The 20,957-nt window shown below is 39.7% G+C and overlaps 3 protein-coding genes and 1 long non-coding RNA gene across 5 annotated transcripts in view; all 4 read right to left on the reverse strand.

The window, feature by feature from the left end:
* Nucleotides 1-1,482: 1,482 nt before the first annotated feature.
* LOC122642478 lies at nucleotides 1,483-11,121 on the reverse strand. Of its 2 annotated transcripts, XR_006330050.1 has the most exons (3): nucleotides 7,074-7,085; nucleotides 2,347-2,350; nucleotides 1,483-1,513 (listed from the first exon to the last, which is right to left on the reverse strand). It is a non-coding gene; the product is annotated as an uncharacterized LOC122642478 (long non-coding RNA). The 2 variants fall into 2 exon arrangements; XR_006330048.1 differs by lacking the exons at nucleotides 2,347-2,350; nucleotides 7,074-7,085 and adding an exon at nucleotides 11,043-11,121.
* On the reverse strand, nucleotides 3,329-5,522 carry LOC122642460 (tyrosine-protein phosphatase RLPH2-like). The gene is made up of 4 exons (XM_043835948.1): nucleotides 4,916-5,522; nucleotides 4,767-4,834; nucleotides 3,752-3,931; nucleotides 3,329-3,529 (listed from the first exon to the last, which is right to left on the reverse strand). Exons 1-4 carry the CDS (start codon nucleotides 5,457-5,459, stop codon nucleotides 3,362-3,364), a joined length of 960 nt encoding a protein of 319 aa, XP_043691883.1. The 5' UTR covers nucleotides 5,460-5,522; the 3' UTR covers nucleotides 3,329-3,361.
* A 1,670-nt stretch (nucleotides 11,122-12,791) lies between the features above and the next one.
* Nucleotides 12,792-14,490, reverse strand: LOC122642452 (tyrosine-protein phosphatase RLPH2-like). The gene is made up of 4 exons (XM_043835935.1): nucleotides 13,895-14,490; nucleotides 13,749-13,816; nucleotides 13,438-13,617; nucleotides 12,792-13,255 (listed from the first exon to the last, which is right to left on the reverse strand). The coding sequence occupies exons 1-4, from the start codon at nucleotides 14,436-14,438 to the stop codon at nucleotides 13,088-13,090; spliced, it is 960 nt and encodes a 319-aa protein (XP_043691870.1). The 5' UTR covers nucleotides 14,439-14,490; the 3' UTR covers nucleotides 12,792-13,087.
* Nucleotides 14,491-15,897: 1,407 nt separating this feature from the next.
* LOC122642393 (pleiotropic drug resistance protein 2-like) overlaps nucleotides 15,898-20,957 on the reverse strand; it is a 37,084-nt gene continuing 32,024 nt past the window's right edge. The window contains exons 20-21 of the mRNA XM_043835846.1: nucleotides 16,617-16,871; nucleotides 15,898-16,311 (exon numbers count right to left, since the gene is read on the reverse strand). Coding sequence (XP_043691781.1) covers nucleotides 16,042-16,311; nucleotides 16,617-16,871 — 525 coding nt within the window. The 3' untranslated portion in view covers nucleotides 15,898-16,041. The remainder of the gene's footprint in view (nucleotides 16,312-16,616; nucleotides 16,872-20,957) is intronic.

Here is a 20,957-nt window from a genome sequence, read left to right on the forward strand (position 1 = left end):
ACCATATTTGAAAGAGACACCCCACATGAAATTCATTGCTATAATTAGGAGAGTATCAAAGAGAGAGAATATTTGTTGTTGACTGGACAAAAGTACAAAATCAATGGCATTTTGGTAAAATTGTTTGCAAGGTTTTGAAAATTAAAATTATTTGTAAATATTTATTTTCACAAATATCTTTTGAAATATTTTAAAGGTCCGATCGGGGTCTTCTGGGTTCACTGTATAGTTTACGATCGGGTTTCATCCCAAGGATTAATATTTAATAGAAATTTCCCAAGATAATGGAGAAATCTTCCTTTTCTTGTGAACTTCTTGCCTCGTTACATGTTACTTGACGTGCCAAATTTTCAAGCAGACCTCGACGTAACAGTAAAGGTTGCTACCTTGACTGGATAGTCCATTATTAGAAATGATTTCTTTAATGGGTAATGGGCTTTCCAGTTAATCACCTTTACGTGTAAGGTAATATGTGGGTTTATTAGCATTTGGGCCTTATTATGAGAAAGGCATCAATTGTTTTGTATGACAGAATTGGTCCTTATGCTCAATCTAATTGGTAGCAATACCCATTACTTGTTAATTCTAGTTGTCATAGAGAAGAGAGCAAACAAGATCAACGGAAAAGATTTGAGTGCGAGGAGATCGTCGTCTTCAAATGGAATTTTTGTGTAATTAAATTCTAACATTTTTTTTTTTCAGGTTAAAATTTGACCATTAGAATCTTCTCTAGCACATGAACACACCAACATGTATCTAAACGTGACGTGCCATGGTGGTTTATTTATGAGATAATTAAATTCTAATATTTTTAAAGTTTACTACAACATTCATTGAATACAATTTCTTCAGTCTCCTCCTCCATAGTAGTTTATTTATGAGGTTGCTAGCCCAATTCCTTAACTCAGCCACTAGTATTTCTTCTATATGTGGGGTTAGTCACCCTATCTCCTGCCCAAAAACACTGCCTAAGGTGGGGTCCACTCCCCCTATTAGAGAGAGAAATTGGAGAAATTTTTTTTTTTTTTGGTAAAAGAATTGGAGAAATTGGAGGTGCCCGAGAATTGGAGGTGATAATTATTCTAATCAATCCTACATACCTTAATTTCCAGGATTTGGAAAAGTATACCTGCCTGTACCTACAGGGGCCTCACTAACCTTTCTCATCACACCAGTACTTCCTCATGAGTAAACATCTGCAACAACAGAACACACAGAGAAGCAGAAGTGTTGTCCCATTTCTATGACCAGTTAGTTTTCTAACTGTGAAAACAGCTCTGGCGATCAAGGTCTGTGCAACACTCTCTTCAATATTGGCGTGAAGGGAACAAAAAAAAGAGAATTGTAATTAGACCCAAGTTAATTTGTGATAAAAATCTGCCACGACGAAGTTCACATTTTGATGGCTACAGGAAAATGTGTTATATGATGACTTGAATATAAGGTTTTGATGGAGTTGACATGCAAAACAAATAACAAGTTAGAAACCAAGGCAAAGTAGACATCACCCACACTTATGAAAAAGAGTTCTATGAGGACAAATTCAAGATCAGGCTTAAGATTATGTTGCACAAACTGGACTAATATAAGAAAATATCAATGCAAACTAGATAAAAGATCAGGCAACATATTAGGAATTGGAACAGAGTGGCATCAAGCTACCTCCTATATCTGCAAATAATAAGAGTTGAATGACAAAACAGACCATATTCTGATATCAGTAGGAATAGAGGCTTTACAAGGAAAAAACCCTTTTAGAGTGGCACCAAAGACTATTCTAAAAAGGACTTCGGAATAAGGTTAAGGAATTTGAAGGGGTTAGATACCCAATACCACCTAGTGAAAACCAGTATACACTCACTACTCAAAGTTTAATGATCCTGAAATCAGTTAGAATACATGCAGAAAAAGTAAGCAATAGTTTATTGAATTTTACCCCAAATACTAGTTAATAGTTGTATGTTGAAATCAAAAGAGACAGATCACATGAACTATATATGCTGAAACATGTATGATCCAGATAATGATCAACCATTGTAAATTCAATCTTATTCATCAGAGTCACAGAGTATTAATGATAGAAGTTTTCTCACCCTTTCAAGAAAAGCCCAACATACTAAGAGAGTGAACAATGCAAAAAGTACTGTGTAAGAACATCAATCAATATGATTACATTAGAAATCATATGGCTGGATGGATTCACTACTTGCATCAAAGTTTAACTTTTATTAGAGATCTGCTCCGTAGCCTTGAGCATCTCATTCAACAAGAGGCCTGGTTAGGGTAATGGAATGGAAGACGGGCTTGCCAGATTTGGCCAGACAGAGTGCCTTTGTGATTGGGGACTTCACTAACAGCAATGCTATATGGTACAGAAAACAGAATATGAGATTGCGAAATAAAGCACGGTAGTTTTATCTCAGAATTCTACTGCACGACCAGTTATCAGAGAAACAACAGGTGTGTATCTCCTCATGTGCTAAAAAAGGTACAATTTGATGCAGCAATCTGAACATGCATGGAGAGACAACATACAGTACCCAATATAAATTTTAAATCTGTTATGCTGTATGATACCCTTTAACTTGATGTGGTCCTTGGGAGTGTAAGGAAGTAAGGATATGCTTTCTCCAAGAGGAATATTGGAGATGGATTGATGATCTTCAATATAAGTATGATATGCACATTATTTTATATGGATTACCAATTTTTTTTTTAAAATCTTTAAAACAAATCAGAAAATGATTCTTGCAAGCAACAAGAAAAGCCAATGCATCTTACAGTTCTCTTGTGAACCAATGCATTTTTTCTTTTCTGTAAATTGTATCCCTTTTATGATAAAATCCAAAGAGAAAGGGTCTACAATTCCCTAGTAAACCAATGCCTTAGTATTTTTCAAAGGGAAGAGTGGAAAAGGTACCCAGAATAGGAACAAAGTAATATTAGATCTACCTATCCAAAAAAAAAAAGAGAGTAATATTAGATCTACTACTGAATATGATCCAATTCTTTGTTGCTTTCAGCGAGTTACGACTCTGTTGACATAGTTGCACTGTTTTTTTCTTTATTCTTTTGGTCATTCAAAGATTTATTAATTCAAGATTGATAGTTTCACGGATATCTCAGCAGAAAATACAAGGCATTTGAATCCAGAAGAATGCATTCAGAGTAGTGAAAATAAGGCTCTAGAAATGTCTTAAGAGGCAGTATGCTTAATGTTTGCGTAGGGCACCAAATGAAGCAAAGGCTTTTTGTAATATTAGATACTGTTAAAGATTTCCCAATAAACACATCAGAACTGGCATATGCTCTTCATCAGTTAACAAAGAACATGCTCCATGAAAATCAGATCTGTGAGTTGTCATACAGTGTCATCAGTATCACGGATGATCATCCCAGAAGGGAGAACAATAGCAGCCATTGGATTCTTTTCACAACCGCTACCTTCATCAATGATCAGCCTAAGACCATCAATGTTAAGTTTCCCATGGTGCCCGCTTACTACTATAGTTGGATTTCTTGTTAGCTCCTACAAGATATGTAACCAATACACATTCAGTAATTGATAATAGACCCATGCCTTTAAGTCAGGTGTCCAAAATTGCATAGAGAGAGATTAATGGAAAATATAGTAGAAATTTTGGTTTAAAGTTCAAACATATGCAAAGGCTTCAAATTAGGCTAAACACAGTGCTGCCATCCTGAAACTGTTCAGAAAATGATATAATAGTGATAAAAGATGAGCTACAACCTCCGGGATTTCCAAAACACTTTTCCTCCCACTAAGAGCCTCCACTTTAGGTACCCGCGTGTCCTTGGATTTCAAAAGTTTGAGTTGTTCTTCAACCCCTTTGTTTTTCTCCAAACCTGCATGGACTGCTATCATTTTACAATGTTTTCTTCCTTCAGGAGTATCTATCCAGACATCGTCCTGTAAAATACTAATCGATTACATACATGTATTAGCTCTACCTTTCCATCCCAGAACCTCACCAAATTACTACCAGTCCTTGTTGGGTTTGATGGCTTTTATCTAGACCGGTTGAAGGTTTGGTTCAATGGTCTAAATGGGCTAATGGAGAAGAAAGAGAGTAAGTGGAGTCTTCACAAGGTTGAGTCTTCCAAGTAAGTGGAAGGATGGAATCTTCAACAAGGTTGGATTTTCCAAGAGAGTGAAAAAGTGGAGCCTTTCAAGTGTGAGAGTTTTCCAAAGAGGTAAAATCTTCAAGAATGTAGAGTCTTCCAAGTAAGTGGAAGAGTGGGGTCTTCTAAGGGAATAGAAGTAGGTTGGTGGTTGAAGACATTAAGAGGAGAGAGAGTTAGTGGGTTTTCTCTAAAGAGAAAGAAAATGAATATTGTTCAACAAGGTAGGGGAGTCCAATAAAAGGATAGAAGTGTCTACCAAAGAATGTTAGTGTTGATCCAAACAAGGATCCAAGATGTGAGGATCCAAGTGAGAGTCCAAGAGGTACAACGTTAGTGCAATGTGTGTACAAGGACTAAGCGAGGAATCAAGGTGAAGATGTTGTGAATGGAAGATGAGAAAAGGGTGTACATGAGGGCATGGGTTTGGGTATTAAATCACAAGGGTTGTCTCTTATCTTGATTCAGAATAAAAATTAGATCTCACTCCGTTGGACGTAGGCGGTTTTGCCGAACTGAACCACATAAATCTCCGGCCTCTTCTTTATATATGTATACCGTATTTGTGTGTTTCTCACATAAAAAAAAAATTGAAAAAAAGGGGGTTGGTGTTTGCGCTTAACCTCCACATGGATCCAGACCAAATCAGCGAGGAATTTCTTGTGTTCATTGGGGACTGCTTTAACCAAATCTGTAGATACGAATCAATCAATCAATGCTTTCACGCACAAATGTCAGAAAGAAATCCTGACTAAGCTTTGAATTACTATACCTGCAGAACCATGTGGAACACCATATGATTCGAGCGTAGATCCAGCGTCGTAGATCGAACCCATGAATTCCCTCCCTTTGGCAGCATTAAACTTTTCCTTCATGGAGCCAGCCCAACGCCTCCCCTGAAGATGCATATTCTCATACCCATCTCCTTTATACCAGCCCTCCCTGACCTCATTTTGCTCGAACTCCTTCCATGTCTCGGCGAAAGCCGACCCATCGGGCGGTGGAGGGAGGACACCAACAAAACCTGCGAAGCCGAGGTCATGGTTTCCGCAAAGGAAGACATGGGTCTGGTTAGGATATCTGGAAGGAAGAGAGATCAAGAAGTCGAGGACTTTTCGAGTATTGGGGCCTCCGTCGCAGTAATCGCCCAAGAAGACTATAAGAGCGGTATGAAAAGCAGGTGGGTCGATAAGTTTTTCGAGATTGGACCAGAGCCTCTGAAGCTTGGAGAGATAACCATGGATGTCCCCTATGCAGCAGACGACCCTGTCTTCTGCGAGTTTCGTCGGTTCTGGCAATCCGCTTGGGTCTCCCATTTGTATACGTGTTGCTGTGTCTGAGAAAGCTCGTCTCAGCTCAGCTGATCACACTTCATTCAATTGTTTGTACTTTGCACTTAGCAGTTCTTATTGAGGAGAGTTCCGATCATTCATTGTGTCTGGGCCAGATTTTCCAATTCTGATCCTTGATGCTGATCATGGTCTGAGCCTTCTTCTCCATTCCAAATATTCGATTCTTTTCCGGCGTAGCCCCGTAGCTGAAGCAATTTGTCATGGCTAGCAGAGTTTAGCAAGTTTGAAAAGGAAACTGCGTTTATTGTTTATTGATTTTCAATAATTTTATATTTGTGATGGAAGTGGTCGGTGGTTGGTTTGCCTGATTTTGCTTTATTGAATTGGTTACCCTGAATTTGATTGTTCTTGGGGAAGGGTGTCGCTAAAGCTAAAGTCTTAAGACTCGGGTAGAAGTGTAGAACTCAATTTTAAATTTGGAGTAGTTTTTCACTTTTGCTTCCTTTGTTCCAATTCTTCTGTAGGTTGGAATGCCCAGAGTTAGATTTGTAGTAATTGAAGTAGTGGCAGGTTTCCATTGGAAACTGTATTTGAGCAAGTCGGATATAAGATTTGGCTTTGTGTTACATAGTATTTCAGAAATCCTTCGGCATATCAAAGGTTGGTTTTACCCTGGGTTCCTTGCAATACCCAGTGTGCAGTTTCATCGCTTGGATGGGGTATCATGGGAAAACACTAAAAAATATGGCGGGTAATGAGACATTTCACAAGGGGTGGAAGTATAATAGTTTGAGTCTTATGAAGGGAGATCTTTATCTCCTTCAATTCCCTGCCCGGCCCAGTTTCCAGTTCCCCCCTAACCGGGAAGGGGGGTGTTGGAATGACCACCCTACCCCCGTCTAAACACTCTGTTCAGGTGGGGTCCACCACCCTTATTAGAAGAACTGGATAACTAGGCCAGGCAGGGAATTGGAGGAGAAAATTTTCCTATGAAGGGTGATTCTTATCCACATGCAATTTTGAAATTAAGCTGGCCTGCAAATCTTTTACCCATATATATTGTAGGGTTTAAGTACATGGACCCCCCTGGCGTATAGCTATAGTATACTTCCTCCCTGTGTTTCTAACAAGTACAGACGTATCCCCTAGTACCCCCTCAGACTAAAAACATTAGATAAAATGTTTATATGATCAAATTGCCCTTTCGCTATAACCCCATTCTCTGGACTGTGGAGAATTCAAACCACTTATATATGAAGGAACTAAGAGCAACAACCCCTTCTAATTAATTACCTGCAACTCCATTTCAGGCAACCACCAGTCTCTCCGATGACCAACAACTGACCACCGGTCTATGTTTAAGTGTTCTGGCGACCTGCAAACTGAGAGTTGCTACTCCTCCCAAATCTATTCTACCTACAAATTGAGAGTCTCATTGCGAAGCAATGGGAAATCTGTAGTTTCACTACCGTGCATGAAACAATATAATTTCTTCCACATAACAAGGACATGGAAAATAGAATAAATAGAATTAAAGGGTACAAAGTTAAATCAGATGTAAATCAGTACTACAAACTGCATGTAAATCAATTGTTAATTGGATAACAAAAACCGATAAAATCGCATTGCATGTAAAACAATTCTGATTTTAACTGATTTTTATCTAATGCGGTTTTGATTTTTCTTACAAAATGTAAACCGAACCAAAATTGAACCATATAACCAAAACCACACCTATTGATACCCCTATGATCAATGGATCATTCAATTTTTTTCTCCTCAATTCTCTTAACCGTATTACCGACCAATTTGCTAGGTCACACACAGTTCAGTCTGTCAGCTATGAAGCTTTGCTTTCTTTTTCTGGTAAAAAATTGAAGCTCGTTTGCCCAATGTGGATCAATAGAATCTTCCATTAAAAAAAAAACAAAATGATAAATTACATATCACCTCCTAGTTTTTTAAAATACTTAAATCACCCCCTGTATTAAATTCCAATATGACAAATTAGTCCCTATCGTTAATTTTATGCTATTAAGTGATGATGTCAACCAATTTAAAATTTTTAGATTCCTAAGCTACCCTTGACCATGTGTAGAGTTACTTTTTTACCCTTGGATCTAAAAACCCCAAAATCCATCAACCCTCTTCCTCACATGACCTGCAACCCTAAAACCAAATCTAATGGGTTTTGGGTTATGGGAATAAAAGAGATGAAGGTGGTTCGGTGAACTCTATTTGGGGTTTTCGGTAAGTGGAAATGGAGAATGGGAGTAGGGAAGGGTATAGATTAAGGGGAAAAGGTGGATTTGGTGAATGGGATTCTCGGCTGGGTTTTAAATATGGGAAGAGAGGTGGGAGGTGGATGGGATTATCGGCTGGGTAATGGTTCAAGGTGTTTGGGGGGTTAAAGAAAATAAAGGTGAATGGATTGCTTGAGGTCTGAATGGAGGCTGGAATAGAAAAAGGTTTAGATGGATTTCACTGGGGAAGATTTGTATCCTAAATCCTAGCCTAGTAGTCTACCATCCATATCAAACGAAACCCAGAGTCTGAGTTCTGATTGATATCTTAATTTATGTGGGAGTTTTGATTGCTGAATTCAAGATAGTTTTGGTGGTCCTTTTATCTCTCAATCAATCTCTAACAATAGGAAGCATCTGATCCTAGTTTAATTCCAGATTGAAGGCTTCATCGTATACTTTGTTTTCTATTTTTTTTCCCCAGCATAGTAAACCTTCAATTAAACCCAGCCCTATGATCTGTTTGCTGTGAAACTTTTGGAACATAAGGCCCTACGTAGGGCCTCCACTTGACCTGCTTTTGGGGGGCATTTTGATTGTTGGTTAGGGTGCTACTTAGATGACTGATCAGATGCAGTCCGTGCCTATATGATCTGTTTATATGTGAAAATAGATGCAAAGAGAACAGACGCCAAAGGATTTGACACTAACGAAATGAGTTGAAATGGAGAAGAGAGGTGTAGGTCAAGGGGATAAAATAAAGGGTAAATTATCAAGCGAAACTGGAGGTCAAGGGGAGAGGGGATGCATAGGCCGGTGCCAGTGCTAGTGCCGATGTTGGAGGAGAGAGAGGTGGAGTGGCCCGAGTGGAGGGTGTAGAACCGGTTATATAAAAGAATAGGTTAAGGTTAAATATGTCATTTTACTTTTTGGTTTGATTTAAGTTAACACTGTTACTGTAGAGGGGGACAGATGAGTATTTTCAAAAACCAAGGGGTGATTTAAGTTTCATTTGAAAACCAGGGGGTGATGTGTAATTTACCCAAAAAAAGAGGACTTGGTTGGGACATGGTAGTAGATCACTAGATCCACAGATTTGGTGATTGGGTTACTTCACCAGGTCGACTGCATAAAGAGTTTCAAGAATCAGCGAATCGGATCAGAATCTCCCGATTCAGGTCAAAATTAGCGATATCGATGATTTCTGGATAAAAACTCTAGAATCGTTGAAATATTTCTCGAAGATGCTGATAGTATGGCTTTTTCTGACCGATTCCCTCATCGATTAAGTGTTTTAAAACCTGCCCAACAGGATCTCATAATTCAGAATAGGGTTGGTGTTCTCTGGGGAAGCGTACTCCCACGCATACGCAAGGGCCAATGAAAGTGCATGCATTGACATCATGGGGTTAGGTGATCATTTCGCCTCCTTTGTGTCCGGGCATAGTCAGTACACTCCCTCACAAAGAACTTTCTTCCTTCGGAATAGTACAACAAAATTTGGTGTTAAATGCAATCAAGGATAAACAGGACGTGTGTGGAAACAACAACATCAAATGTAGAATAGCAGAATAGAGTATGGACTTCTCTAGGCTGTCGGGAGAATAGTCCCACATTACCCCAAAGCCGTTTGTTGCCTCTTATACCAGTGAATCTATCCATCCAACAGATCGAACTCTTGGATTGAATATTTACAGGGTATCAGAGCAGGTCTTGATCCTACTTCTCATTTCATCGAAATCTAAATGAGGAAGAGTTTTGGAAAAATAGTTCCATATCAATTACCTCTGAAGCCTTTTGTCGCCTCATGTTATTATAGGCCACTAACCAAAGTTGCCACACTAATTTTGAACATTGGTCAGCTAACTGCAACCTGGAGTTACATGTGTGAATTTTTCTGCACCATATTATGGCAGCAGTTATGGAAGACAGAAAAGAATAGTTAGAAATGCAAAATTAGAGGGGAAAAAAAATGGAATTTATGATCTCCCAGATCAACTTATACCTTAGCTGATCTGTATGGCTGGGGTTTATTCAATTATGCTACTGATTTTTGTGTGGAATCCGATGCCTTGAGACTCCACGAGCACCACTCTAGTGGTATTGCTGTGTTTTTACTAATCACCAAAAGAATAATTTTCTCTCCTCTGCATAATAACACCCAAGTAATTCAAGTATACATTTTTTTTTATAGTGAATCCTCCCCTTGTACAGAACTGGTTATCTTCTTTGGAAGCTCACGAAATTGATGCCATAGGCAAATACTAAGAAGAATAGGAGGACGAAGCCAACATGAGCTAGAGCAACATATCCAATGAAGTTATGCTCAAAGCCCATGTAATTCTTTAGGATCATCCTTCCTGTCTATTCACCTGGTCCAGGTATGGTCACTAGTGATTCTTTTGTCACCCACCTGAGAAGCCACAATGCCATAGAGTGTCCAAGCCACTGGGGAAGCCCAATAATACCACCTCCACCATATTGGAAGTTGCTGCATAGGTTAAGTATCAGATTCTGGTATATAATAAAAATGTGCATATGATACATTGGTTGGGTGCTGACACACACAAGTGGATCATACTAAGAGTTTCAACACCAGAACTGGCCTAGTAAATGAAGTTTATTGTCTGTTTACGATTTCTTCTTTTAAATTTGAAATTGTCATTGGAATGGTGATTTTTCTTCTTCCTTTCCACAAATTTTGACAGGGCCATTGGGGGTGGACTGGAGTCGGTCCTCAGCCTCTTATAATCCAACCAAGCAACAGCCCCTAGAAGGCACTCCATACAATTGTATGAAAAAGGAAAATATTATTTTCGAGGAGGGCATACAACATTCAATGAATACAATTTTTTCACTCCCCTCCTCCATGGTGGTTTATTTATGAGGTTGCTAACCCAGTTCCTTAACTCAGCCACTAGTGTTTCTTCTAAATGTGTGGGGTTAGCCAATCCTACACCTTTCCAGGATTTGGTAAAGTATACCTGCCTGTACCTACTGGGGCCTCACTAACCTTTCTCATCACACCAGTACTTCCTCATGAGTAAACATCTACAATAACAGAAATACACACACAAGCACAAGTGTTGTACCATTTCTATGACCAGTTAGTTTTCTAACTGTGAAAACAGCTTTGGAGATCAAGATCTGTGCAACACTTTCTTCAACATTGGTGTGAAGGGAAAAAAGAGAATTGTAATTAGACCCCAAGTCAATTTGTGATAAAAATCTGCCATGACGAAGTTCGCATTTTGATGGCGACAGGAAAATGTGTTATATGATGATTTGAATATAAGGTTTTGATGGGGTTGACATACAAGACAAATAACAAGTTAGAAACCAAGGCAAAGTAGACATCACCCACATTAAGTTCTCGCTTTGATATCTAATGAAAAAGAGTTTGATGAGGACAAATTCAAGATCAGGCTTAAGATTATGTTGCACACACTGGCCTAAGATAAGAAGCTATCAAGGGAAACTAGATAAAATCAGGCAACATATTAGAGCTTGGAACAGAGTGGCATCAAGCTACCTCCTATATCTGCAAATACTAAGAGTTGAATGACAAATAGACCATATTCTGATATCAGTAGGAATAGAGGCTTTACAAGGAAAACCCTTTTAGAGTGGCAACATAGTCTAATCTACTAGGAACAACGAGCGACTCCAATCCCAAAAAGGACTTCAGGATAAGGTTATGGAATTTGAAGGGGACACCACTTGGTGAAAACCAGTATACACTCACTCCTCAAGGTTGAATGATAATAAAATCAGTTGGGATAAATGCAAACAAACTAAGCAATCATTTATTGAAATTTACCCCAAGTATTAGTTAATGATAGATCACATGAACTATATATGCGGAACCATGTATGATCCAGGTAATGACCAACCTTCATAAATTCAATCTTATTCATCAGAGTCGCAGAGAATTAATGATAGAAGTTTTCTCACCCTTTTAAGAAAAGCCCAACATACTAAGAGAGTGCACAATGCAAAAAGTACTCTCTAAGAACATCAAATCAATATGATTACACTAGAAATCATATGTCTGGATTCACTACTTGCATCAAAGTTTACCTTATATTAGAGATCTGCTCCATAGCCTTGGTGATGAGCATCTCATTCAACAAGAGGCCTGGTTAGGGTAATGGAATGGAAGACGAGCTTTGCCGAATCTGGCCAGACGTGTCTTTGTGATTGGGGACTTTACTAACAGCAATGCTATATGGTACAGAAAATAAAATAAGAGATAGCGAAATAAAGCAGGGCAGTATTATCTCAGAATTCTACTGCACGGCCAGTTATCAGAGAAACATGTGTATCTCCTCCTGTGCTAAAAAAGGTACAATCTGATGCAGCGATCTGAACATGCATGGAGAGACAACATTCAGTACCCAGTATAAAAATATAAATTTTAAACCTATTATGCTGTATGGTAACCTTTAACTTGATGTGGTCCTTGGGAGTGTTAAGGAAATAAGGATATGTTTTCTCCAAGAGTAATATTAGAGATGGATTGATGATCTCAGGTCAAGTGTGATATGCACATTTTTTTTATATGAATTACCAATTAAAAGAAGAAAAAAAATCTTAAAAAAATAAACCAAAAATGATACTTGCAAGCAACAAGAAAAACCAATGCATCTTACAGGTCTCTCTGCGAACAAATGCATTTTTTCTCTTCTGTAAATTGTCTCCCGCTTATGATAAAATCCAAAGAGAAAGAGTCTACACTTCCCTAGTAAACCAATGCCTTGGTATTTTCTTATTCATTCAATAAGATTCTTCTAACCTTCATGCTTATATATATTTTTAAAATTAAAAAATGAGTATTACCTTCCAAAGATGAAAATTTATTTCAAGAGGTTCTTCGATTCCTATGGACTAGGGTAACACGAAGAACTGGAAGTGATAAAAAAATTAAGGGTGGATTTCACTAGGGAAAAGTAGAAAAGGTACCCAGAATTAGATCTGCTATTGAATTCGATCCAATTCTTTGTTGCTTTCAGTATGACACTGTTGACATAGTTGCACTGTTTTTCTCTTTATTATTTTGGTCATTCAAAGATTTATTAATCTAACATCTAATAATTTCATGGATATCTCAATAGAAAATACAAGGCATTTGAATCCAGAACAGTGCATTCAAAGCAGTGAAAACAAGGCTCTGAAATCGTCTTAAGAGGCAGTATGCTTAATGTCTGCATAGGGCACCAAATGAAGCAAAGCCTTATTGTAATCTTAGATATCGGTAAAGATTTCCCAATAAACACATCAGAACTGGCATATGTTCTTCATCAGCTGACAAAGAACATGCTCCATGCTAATACTTATTGTTTGTTAACATATTGACAATAATTAGTAAACTAGTCTAATGTACGAGGCCAAAATCAGAGCTGTGAGTTGTCACTCAGTGTCATCAGTATCACGGACGATCATTCCAGAAGGGAGAACAATAGCAGCCACTGGTTTCTTTTCAAAACCTCCACCTTCATCAATGATCAGCCTAAGACCATCAATGTTAAGTTTCCCATGGTGCCCGCTCACTACTATAGTTGGACTTCTTGTTAGCTCCTGCAAGAGATTTAGGCAATACACATTTAAAACTTGAAATTAAACCCATTCCTTCAGTACAGTTTTCCCATATTGCAGAGAGAGATTAATAGAAAATATAGGAATTAGGCTAAAGACAGCACTGCCATACTGAAACTGTTCAAAAAATGATATAAAAGTAAGGACAAAAGATGAGCTACCACCTCCGGGATTTCCCAAACACATTTCCTCCCACTAAGAGCCTCCACTTTAGGCACCCGTGTGTCCTTGCATTTCAAAAGTTTGAGTTGTTCTTCAACCCCTTTCTTTTTTTCCAAACCCGCATGGACTGCTATCAATTTACAGTGTTTTCTTCCTTCAGGAGTATCTATGCAGACGTCGTCCTGTAAAATACCAATCAGTAACATACATGTATTAGCTCTTCCTTTCATTCCCGAAAACCTCACCAATTACTGGCAGTCCCGTCATCAAAAGCTCCAAAATAAAATAAAATGGGAAGGTGTTGGCGTTTAACCTCCTCATGGATCCAGACCAAATCAGCGAGGAATTTCTTGTGTTCATCGGGGACTGCTTTAACCAAATCTGTAGATACGAATCAATCGATGCTTTCACACAAAAAATGGCAGAAAGAAAGCCTGACTAACATTTGAATTAGTATACCTGCAGAACCGTGGGGAACACCATATGATTCGAACGTAGGGCCGGCGTCGTAGATCGAACCCTTGTAGTCCATCCCTTTGGCAGCATTAAACTTCTCCTTAATGGAGCCAGCCCAACGCCTCCCCTGAAGATGCATATTCTCATACCCATCTCCCTTATACCAGCCTTCCCTGGCCTCATTTTGCTCGAACTCCTCCCATGTCTTGGCGAAAGTCGACCCATCGGGCGGTGGAGGAAGGACCCCAACAAAACCTCCGAAGGCGAGGTCATGGTTTCCGCAAAGGAAGACATGGGTCTGGTTAGGATATCTGGAAGGGAGAGAGATCAAGAAGTCGAGGACTTTTCGAGTATCGGGGCCTCGGTCGCAGTAATCGCCCAAGAAGATTATAAGAGCAGTATGAAAGGCAGGTGGGTCGATAAGTTTTTCGAGATTAGACCAGAGCCTCTGGAGCTTGGAGCGGTAACCATGGATGTCTCCTATGCAGCAGACGACCCTGTCTTCTGCGGGCTTCGTTGGTTCTGGCAATCTGCTTGGGTCTCCCATTTGTATACGTTTCTGTGTCTGCGAAAGCTCGTCTCAGCTCAGCTGATCAATTGTTTGTACTTTGCGCACAGCACTACTTATTGGGGGAGAGTTCTGAATCTTCTGATCACCAGCTGATTTTTCTTTTTTCTTTTTTTTTTTATTATTTATTTTTCCCCTCGGTCAATGCCTCTTAACCGTATTAACGACCAATTTGCCAGGTTACAGACAGTTAAACCTGTCAGCATAGTTTGAAGCTCCCCTTCCCAATGTGGATCAATAGAATCTTCTAGTTGGAAAAAAAAAGAAAAAAGAATGCCTGGTTGGGAGTAGATCCACCGATTTGGTGACTGGGTCACCTCAGCAGGTCAACTAGGCAATCCAGAGTCCAGACAGCAGGGTTTTAAAGAATCAGCGTTACTATGGCTTTTTCAGACTGGTTCAAGCCGATTCTGATCACAGGTTTTAAAACATGCCAGATAGGGCCTCAGAATTTGGAGTACTACAACAAAGTTCGGTGTCATAAGCAATCAAGAGGAAACAGGAAGTGTGTGTGAAAGCAACAACATCAAAGGTAGAATAACATCTACAGTATGGACTTCACTAGGCTAAAAAAAAACAGGCCGTACCCAGTGCACAAGGCTCCGGCGTTTAGCAGAGGGTCTAGGGAGGGTCAAATGTACGCAGCCTTACACCTATTTGCAGGGAGACTGTTTCCAGGACTTAAACCCGTGACCAAGGGTTCAACAAGTGAGCACTTGATCAACGCGCCAAGCATGACCTTCTTAAAGCCTTTTTTGCCTCTTATGCTTGTGCGTTTATTTACCTAACAGTTCCAACTTATGGATAAGAAATTTATATGATATCAGAACAGGTACTGATCCTATCTCTCGTTTCATCCTGTTCTATGTGAGGAATAGTTTTGGGAAAATAGTACCATATCGGTTATCCCTAAAGCCTTTTGTTGTCTCATATACATGTGAGCGCCCCCCCCCTCCCCCCTCTTTCGACGCCTCATGTTATAGGCCACTAACCAAAATTCCCACACTAAAGCTTGAACTAAGGGGTCAGCTAGCTAGGTGCAACCTAGAGTTGCATGTGTGCATTTTTCTGCAGCATATATATTATCACAGTACTGTACCAAAATACAAACACATTAAATAGAACAACTCATGTGGTATAGACTGTAGTTCATTAGTATAATTTTACACACACACACTAGCAGCTTTTATGGAAGATGGAAAAGAATAATTAGAAAGGAAAAAAATACAAGGAAAAAAAAAAAGAATTTATAACTCCCCCAAATCAACTAATACCTTAGTTGATCTGCATGCCTAGGGATTATGCAATTATGTACTGATTTTTGTATGGAATCTTATGCCTTGAGACTCCACAAGCACCACTCTGGTGGTATTGCTTGCAGGTGAGTATTTCTTTTATTTACTAATCTTTTTTTTTTTTTTTTGGGTAAAGCCTTATATTTACCAATCAACCAAAGAATAATTTTCTCTCTACATAACACACCCCACCAATTCCAATTATACATTTTTCTAATGAAAATCACACCCCATCGATTCCAAATATACATTTTTTTTAATGAATCGTCCCCTTGTACTGAACCTCGTTATCTTCTTTGGAAGTTCAAGAACTTGATGCCATAGGCAAAGACAAAGAAGAATAGGAGGACGAAGCCAACATGAGCTAGGGCAACATATCCAATGAAGTTATGCTCAAAGCCCAGGTAATCCTTTAGGAACATCCTTATTGTCTGTTCACCTGCACCAGGTATGGTCACTAGTGAATCTCTGTCACCCACCTGAGAAGCCACAATGCCATAGAGTGTCCAAGCCACTGGGGAAGCCCAATAATACCACCTCCACCATATTGGAATTTGCTGCAAAGGTTAAGTATCAGATTATGGTACAGTATAAAAATGTATATAATACATTGGTTGGGTGCTGACACACTTAAATGGATCGTACTAAGCTTTTCAACACCAGAACTGGTTTACTTAAATGAAGGTTACTATTGGACTTTTTTATGAGTCCAGTTGACTTCTCTGTCAGAACTATAAATCTAGTTGAGCTTCAGTGAGCTCCCTTTGAAAAGACCCAGTAGAATGATGGGTCCTGCACCTGCATGTGCATCATATTTACCACCATTTGATATCATTATATATGAGCTTTTGAATATACTTACCGGTCTAGGAATGAGAAAACCAGAGAACAAATTCCAGAGGCTTATGAAAAATGACATAACAATTGCAGCAACTTGGTGACCTGGAGTCAGTGCTACCACCATCATCCCATACATTGTGAAGTAGATAAAGCTCATGAATATGAAGTAGTAGAAGTACAAGAACTTGGTAGCTTGCCATTGGAACCCAATCATGGAATAAAGGAGAAGAGCATAGAGCAAGGTCTGAATTGAAATGTAAACCGCCTCAATGGCCACCTGTAGATAAGATTGTGTATAAGTTTAGTTCTGCTTCACTGAACAGGTCTGACAAAACCCTTTAGTATTTCCAGTTCTTTGGTTCTTCTTTATTAGGTTCTGTTTCTAGGTGAAACACATAAGATTATTGTTTCAAAATAATTTTCGGCGGTCTCACTTATCATATACATTTTAAGTGAAAATTAATGCCCAAATCGAGCATAAAACATTTCCTTCTGAAAATTTCTGTTTCCACATGTAAACTAAATATCCAATGTTTTGCATGAGGAAAATTTTACATGTAAATGGGTGGCAAATAAACACTGAGAATTTTGTTGTAAAATTTTACCTCGTATGAACAAATATTGGAAAATTTTCCGAGTAGCAAAATCTTACAGATAATATTTGGCATGCACGATTTTTTTTAACTGAAAACTAATACAGCCATTGAAAAAAAAAAAACCTCAATATGACAGAGAACTTTTAAAAGAATCAATTTAAGAAAACCTTAGAAGAAAAACAAGAGAAGTATGCAACCAGAGAGACTGGAATTTTTGTCCACCAATGACCAATTCATTGATAATCTTTTTCCTGTTTTAGAAGACTTTGACGATAAGTGATGGTTGCTACTATATTAGAATCATACACATAACGACATTAGTGGGGCCTAGTGTTTATCACTTTTAGACTCATTAACCAAATAATAATTAGAGATCCTAAAAAAAAAAAAAAAAAATTAGAGAAAGAACTTCCTGGTTCACTTCAAAAGAGAATGTTAATTTCAAGTCAATAATGAATTATGCAACCCAAAATCCTGACTGCTAAGTGGAGAGGTCCAACTGGTATATGAAGTCATCCAAGGTCCAAGAGTTAGTTGATGCTGGATTATTCCATAATACTCCCCCCTCATGTGCAGCCCCTCCTGGGTTGCCATACAAGTGGTACGTGTGGCACCAGTACATGTAGATATATTATGAAGGTATTGTTGGTGGGAGGTGTCATTGTGGCAAGGACCAACGAGTATATGACGTCATCCAAGTTCCCATTGTTAGTTTATGTGTGATTATTCCCTAATAGTCAACAATAATTGTCACTATTTCCCCAGCCATAGATGTTTTCACCTGTATCAACTACAGAGTTTTCACATCCACTAACATTTCCAAGGGACCAAGACTTTCTTCCAGATTTTTAAAACTTATGGTATTATAGTTCAAGAACATATAAATGTACTTGGGGTCCATCCCAAATGTTCAAAACTAGAATACTAAAAAACAGAACTGAGAAAACTTGAATGATCAATTGTGATCACCCAGGCACCTTTATTTATAATTCTGGAATATAAAATTACATGACCAAAATACCCCTGCCTAGCCAATACAGCTAGGCAGTACACAAATACCCCCACGGTATTCTGGTTTACATTATTCAACACTCCCCCTCAAGTTGGAGCAAATATGTCGATCATGCCCAACTTGACTAGATTAGGGTGAAATAATTTTCCAGGCAGACCCTTGGTGAAGATATCAGCAAGCTGATCCGAAGAAGTCACAAAGGGAATACATATCTGCCCATCTTCTAATTTCTCCTTGATGAAATGCCTATCCACCTCAACATGTTTGGTACGGTCATGCTGCACCGGGTTGTGTGCTATACTGATTGCAGCCTTGTTATCGCAGTACAGCATCATAGGAAGGCGAATAGGTAGACCCAAGTCTTGTAGCAGCCCTTTAAGCCAAAGTAACTCACAAATACCTTGTGCCATAGCTCTGAATTCAGCTTCGGCACTAGAACGAGCAACTACATTCTGCTTCTTGCTACGCCAGGTAACAAGATTTCCACCTACAAAAGAACAATATCCAGAAATGGACTTTCGATCTGCTGAACCAGCCCAATCAGCATCGGTGTATGCCTCTACCCGTAGGTGACCATGTGAGGACAAAAGAATGCCCTTTCCAGGAGCTGACTTCAAATAATGTAGAATACGAAGAACAGCCTCCATATGAGAAGTGTAGGGATCATGCATAAATTGACTCACTGCACTCACAGCAACAGCAATGTCTGGACGAGTGTGTGAAAGGTAAATCAGCTTCCCTACAAGTCTTTGGTACCGGCCTTTATCAACAGGCTCACCCCCATTTTCCTTGAGCCGAGCAGAGGGATCCATAGGAGTGTCCGAAGGGTGGCAGCCTAGCAAACCGGTTTCAGCCAACAAGTCTAGGACATACTTTCTTTGGGAGAGAAATATGCCTTTCGCAGATCTGGCCACTTCAATCCCAAGAAAGTATCTTAATTTGCCTAGATCTTTAATCTCAAATTCCTGGCCAAGGAAGGTCTTCAACTGTCTGATCTCATCACCATCATTGCCAGTAACCACTATATCATCAACGTAGACTATAAGAACAGTGAGTTTTTCACCAACCTTCTTGATGAAGAGTGTGTGATCAGCATTACTCTGCTTATAGCCCACAGAAATCATGGCATTGTGGAATCGACCAAACCAAGCCCGGGGTGACTGTTTCAGCCCATACAGTGCACGCTTCAGCCTGCACACTTTTCCTCTATTACTGTCACAAGAGAACCCTGGTGGAATGTCCATGTATACCTCCTCCTCCAGTGCTCCATTCAGGAAGGCATTTTTAACATCTAGTCATGTTGCAACTCCCAACCAAGGTTGATCGCACAAGATAACAACATACGAATCGTATTCAACTTTGCAACAGTGCAAAGGTCTCCTGGTAGTCTATGCCGTATGTCCGAGTAAAACCCTTGGCAACGAGCCGTGCCTTATATCTATCCACGGTGCCATCCACCTTCTGTTTCACCACAAACACCCATTTACATCCAACGGTTTTCTTCCCAGGTGGAAGAACAACAAGCTCCCATGTGTTATTTTTTTTCAAGGCTTCCATTTCTTCCATCATGGCTGCCTTCCACTTTCCATCTGATAAAGCTTCCTGCCAATTATTAGGAACACGAACAGAAGAAAGAGAAGTAACAAAAGCACGAAATGATGGGGAAAGGGAGTCATAAGAGACAACATGAGATATAGGATGTCGAGTACAAGTCCCGACACCTTGAAGGGCAAGGGCAAAGAGTCAGGAGAAGGAACATTACCAGGGAGAGGCATGTCTCGATCCAGGTTCGGCAATTGGATGGGTACAGGAGCAACCAGTGGATTGAACCTGATTATGTCTCCTTCTATAGGTCTTCATAGTGCTAACATCAATCCTCCTCTGAAATTCACTAATGGTTCTCCGGACAGGAGTTTGGGCTTGAGGGTCTGCTCCTTGAGCAGGAACCTCGGTCGTGGAGTGGCCCAGGTGAGTGCGCTCCCCCGAACAAGAACTTCTCCCCCGACTCGGGGGAGGACCAAGTAGGCTGAGCAGACTCATTATAGACAGACTGGAGTGGAGGAGGATGCTCAACAGTCAACACATCTTCGCTAACACTCTCCCCCTGAAGAGGTGGGGACACATAGTAGGAGAGACGCTCATGAAACACAACATCCATGCGACAAAAGTCCAGGGGATGGAGGGTGATAGCATTTATACCCCTTCCGAGTAGCAGAGTACCCCAAGAAAATGCATCGAAGACTACGGGGTTCAAGCTTGCCGGGACTCTGGTATCCGGGCATAGCACACGCAACAAACACCTTAGGGGGAACAATAAAGGAGGAAGAGCCAAGTAGTAGCTCAACAGGGGTCTAGAGTGAAGGACTCGATGGCAGCCTATTAATTAAATAGGCAGTGAGAAACAAGATCCCCCAATGAACGAGGGGACATTCCGGCAAACAAAAGGGCACGAGCGACCTCTAAGAGGTGGCGGTTCTTCCTCTCAGCCACACCATTTTGGGCTGGAGTATCAACACAGCTGGTCTGGTGGAGGATCCCATGGGCAGCCAGGTATTTTTGGAACTGACCTTCCATATACTCTCGCCCATTATCACTCCGTAAAATTTGAATAGTGGTATGAAATTGAGTTTGAACCAGCTGGTGAAAGTGCTGAAAACATGAGAAAACCTCACTTTTGTTGTGCATCAGATAAACCCAAGTAAACCTAGAATAGCAATCAATAAAGGTGACATACCACCGATGACCCGAAAGAGCA

Source organism: Telopea speciosissima, chromosome 1 (assembly GCF_018873765.1).
Source record: "Telopea speciosissima isolate NSW1024214 ecotype Mountain lineage chromosome 1, Tspe_v1, whole genome shotgun sequence".
Taxonomy (NCBI): domain Eukaryota; kingdom Viridiplantae; phylum Streptophyta; class Magnoliopsida; order Proteales; family Proteaceae; genus Telopea; species Telopea speciosissima.

What these genes read in the sequence shown, in the direction of transcription:
- LOC122642460 (XM_043835948.1), bottom strand. Translation starts at nt 5,459, where the DNA reads ATGGGAGACCCAAGCGGATTGCCAGAACCGACGAAACTCGCAGAAGAC. An exon ending in TGTTCCACATGGTTCTGCAG is followed by an intron (nt 4,835 to 4,915) that starts GTATAGTAATTC and finishes TCGTATCTACAG; the next exon opens with ATTTGGTTAAAGCAGTCCCC. An exon ending in GTGTTTTGGAAATCCCGGAG is followed by an intron (nt 3,530 to 3,751) that starts GTTGTAGCTCAT and finishes CATATCTTGTAG; the next exon opens with GAGCTAACAAGAAATCCAAC.
- LOC122642452 (XM_043835935.1), bottom strand. Translation starts at nt 14,438, where the DNA reads ATGGGAGACCCAAGCAGATTGCCAGAACCAACGAAGCCCGCAGAAGAC. An exon ending in TGTTCCCCACGGTTCTGCAG is followed by an intron (nt 13,817 to 13,894) that starts GTATACTAATTC and finishes TCGTATCTACAG; the next exon opens with ATTTGGTTAAAGCAGTCCCC. An exon ending in TGGTCTGGATCCATGAGGAG is followed by an intron (nt 13,618 to 13,748) that starts GTTAAACGCCAA and finishes GGTATTTTACAG; the next exon opens with GACGACGTCTGCATAGATAC.